Source organism: Poecilia reticulata, linkage group LG18, assembly GCF_000633615.1.
Source record: "Poecilia reticulata strain Guanapo linkage group LG18, Guppy_female_1.0+MT, whole genome shotgun sequence".
Lineage (NCBI taxonomy): Eukaryota > Metazoa > Chordata > Actinopteri > Cyprinodontiformes > Poeciliidae > Poecilia > Poecilia reticulata.
The window spans coordinates 20,538,110-20,541,331 of NC_024348.1; the positions used below are offsets into that span (position 1 = coordinate 20,538,110).

The window sequence follows — 3,222 nt, forward strand, 5'->3', positions numbered from 1 at the left end:
CTTTTTTACTGTAACTCTTTCCACAGGTCCCACAAGAGTAAGGCTTCTCACCTGTGTGAATTGTCATGTGAACATTTAAATGACTTTTTTGAGAGAAACTTTTTCCACATGTCCCACAAGAAAAAGGCTTCTCCCCTGTGTGAATTTGCATGTGCTTAGACAAAGTCCTTCTTTCACTGTAACTCTTTCCACAGGTCCCACAAGAAAAAGGCTTCTCCCCTGTGTGAACTCGCATGTGCTTAGTCAAAGTCCTTCTTTCACTGTAACTCTTTCCACAGGTCTCACAAGAAAAAGTTTTCTCACCTGTGTGAATTCTCATGTGAACATATACATAACTTTTTTGAGAGAAACTTTTTCCACAGGTCCCACAAGAAAAAGGCTTCACACCAGTGTGAATTCTCATGTGAACATTTAAATAACATTTTCGAGTAAAACTTTTTCCACACATCACACAAAAAAAAGGCTTCTCCCCTGTGTGACGTCTAATGTGACGAGTTAAAGTGTGTCTAGAAATGTAACTCTTCCCACAGGTCCCACAAGAGAAAGGCTTCTCACCTGTGTGAATTTGCATGTGCCGAGTTAAAGTGCCTCTTTGACTGCAACTCTTTCCACAGGTCCCACAAGAGAAAGGCCTCTCACCTGTGTGAATTCGCATGTGAACATTTAAATAACTTTTTTGAGAGAAACTTTTTCCACAGGCCCCACAAGAGAAAGGCTTCTCACATGTGTGGATTCGCATGTGCCGAGTTAAAGTCCCTCTTTCACTGTAACTCTTTCCACAGGTCCCACAAGAGAAAGGCCTCTCACCCGTGTGAATTCTCATGTGAACATTTAAATAACTTTTTTGAAAGAAACTTTTTCCACAAGTCCCACAAGAGAAAGGCTTCTCACCTGTGTGAGTTCTCATGTGATTTATTAAACTGGTCTTTTGTCTAAAACCTTTTCCACAGGTTGAACATATGAAAGGTTTTACTCCTGTGTGTGTTCTCATGTGTCTCGTCAAGTACCTGTTCTTAGTAATGGTTTTATCACAAACTTTACAAGAACATAAGTTTTGCCCCTGGTGAGCTTTCTTGTGCTTTTGTTTTGAAGTGTCAGTTCTGTCTTTCTGCTGTTTGGTTTTCTCATATTTCTCCTTTTGTTTCTGTTCTTTCTTTCTCTTTTTTCCTGGGTCTTCAGAATTGCTTCCTTCCTGATCCTGGTTCTCAGCTTCTGGAGACCCATGAGAGATGAGTTGGTTCCTTTGTTGTTCTGTTTCATTGAGAACCTTCTCCTCTTTACACACACAATGTTGTGAGAGATCTGAACACAAAGAAAAAAACAAGGAATCCTTCACTTTAACCTTGATGCATCAAAACAGGATTTTCTTGGGTTATTATAAAATTACAATCTTACAAGAATGAACATTAATTAAATCAATGAGGTTCTTCTGATCATACTGGAACTAGATGCGAGTCAAAATAAGATATTATGGACCTCCAGGTGAGCAAACAAGATAGCGATAGCTTAACCTGGTGACTTCCTGACAAATATTACAAAATGTTGTCTTCCTCCATGTAGCTACAGGATATATCACATTAAAAAGTGACATAAAATGCCTAAAGAAAAACATTAAAGGGTTTTTAATCTCAACCATTGATATTGTCAGACATTGCTCCACTCACACACTCATCACAAACTTTAAAAATACGACTAAATCTCAACCATTACTTTCCTACGATTTGCAGCAGAATTGGTAACAGTGGGTGATTGTTGTTAACCGCGAACATGAAGAAAATAATGACAAAATGATCCTATTGACAATATTTGGCATGAATATTGGACAATTTGGAAGATTAAATATGAAAGGTGAAAATGGACAATTATAAAATTGTTTTTTAATCCACAATTCATTAAATAATTCATTACATTATTAAAATGTACATTTAACACTCAATCAAGATATTTAATAAATAATTATTTAATTATCTGTTGGTGTTGTTATTATGATTATTATTATAATTTCCTGGTTGCAGTTCCTGCTGTATCACCATGAAATGACATTTTGATTTTTTATGCATGACTTGTAACTTTGTTCACTGAACTCGTTGGTTCAGTGGTTCACCAGTAACCAAGAAAACAGTGGTTACTGCGTTCTTGTGAATTAAAAAAAAGACATCTGATCTCAGTCTCCCTATATCACTTCACCAAAGTGACTCTTTAACCTGTCTATCACTATTACCGATGTAACAGTGATGGGTTAATACGTACAAGCCCGCTAGACTTGTAATAGGTACCGGAAATCAAATTTTTTTCTTTAAATTTTTTGTGCTATGAATGCATTTTCCTATTAAGTGTATTACCAGAAAAGAGCAGAAAATATTTCAGCCCATTATCTTAACAGTTTTTGAGATTTTGGGGGATAGGTGTACCTTGCCACAAACCCACCTTTGAGTAGAAAAAGATGGGGCTTTTGAAAGCCGATTACTTATAAAATAAATCAATTTGACACTTGTTTGTAATGACATTCTTTAAATATATACAAATCATATTGAAAAACATGAATGTGTACAGTATAAATAGCTTATTTTTCAAATTAAGGTTCTTTAAAAAAATGTCATTTTGAAAACTAAAAAAATGGCATATTTGGGAAACCATATTAAAAAATATATGTTGAAACCAAGCCCCAAAAGTTATTTTAACAGGCTCTTGTAGGGGTCTGGTACTGTTCAATAAAGATTTATTAGGCCGCAAAACTGCTTCCAAATCTAATTTGACCGATGGAAAAAGATTTCAAATATCGACAAATTTAAGTATTTTTGACCACTCCCCAAACTTGTATTTTTCCATCAGATTTCAATAAAACTGCTGATAAATTAAGCTGCTGGATAACATAAAGGCATGTATTTTAATAGTTTCCTTGATATTGCTGGTAGGAAATAGGGATTATTTCTTTGTTTTTAAACAAAATCTAAATTTAAAGAATTTTTCACTTGCACCAAAATGTTGTTTTTTTTATGCATTTCATAGAAACTTCCTTGCTAGATGTCAAACATTAACATAGCGGAAACTGTATCAGATGAGTGATTTTAACAGAGGGGGAATGGTATCTCATGGCCATAAATCACCCATTATATACCGTTCCCCCCGTTTTACAGTGGGGGAACGGTATCTGATGGGTGAAATATGACCATCAGATACCGTTCCCCCACTTTAAAACAGGGGGAACGGTATCTGATGGGT

The 3,222-nt window shown here is 35.6% G+C and overlaps 2 protein-coding genes across 3 annotated transcripts in view; both read right to left on the bottom strand.

The window, feature by feature from the left end:
* Positions 1–3,222, bottom strand: part of LOC103480890 (zinc finger protein 271-like) — a 14,704-nt gene that overhangs the window by 1,152 nt on the left and 10,330 nt on the right. Inside the window, exon 5 of the mRNA XM_017310398.1 lies at positions 32–995. Within this exon, the coding sequence (XP_017165887.1) occupies positions 32–995 (964 nt within the window). The remainder of the gene's footprint in view (positions 1–31; positions 996–3,222) is intronic.
* The window catches only part of LOC103480810 (gastrula zinc finger protein XlCGF8.2DB-like), a 78,826-nt gene continuing 76,824 nt past the window's right edge, over positions 1,221–3,222 (bottom strand). For both annotated transcript variants that reach the window (XM_017310375.1, XM_008435991.2), the window contains exon 4: positions 1,221–1,302. The gene's annotated coding sequence lies outside the window, so the exon portion shown is untranslated. The remainder of the gene's footprint in view (positions 1,303–3,222) is intronic.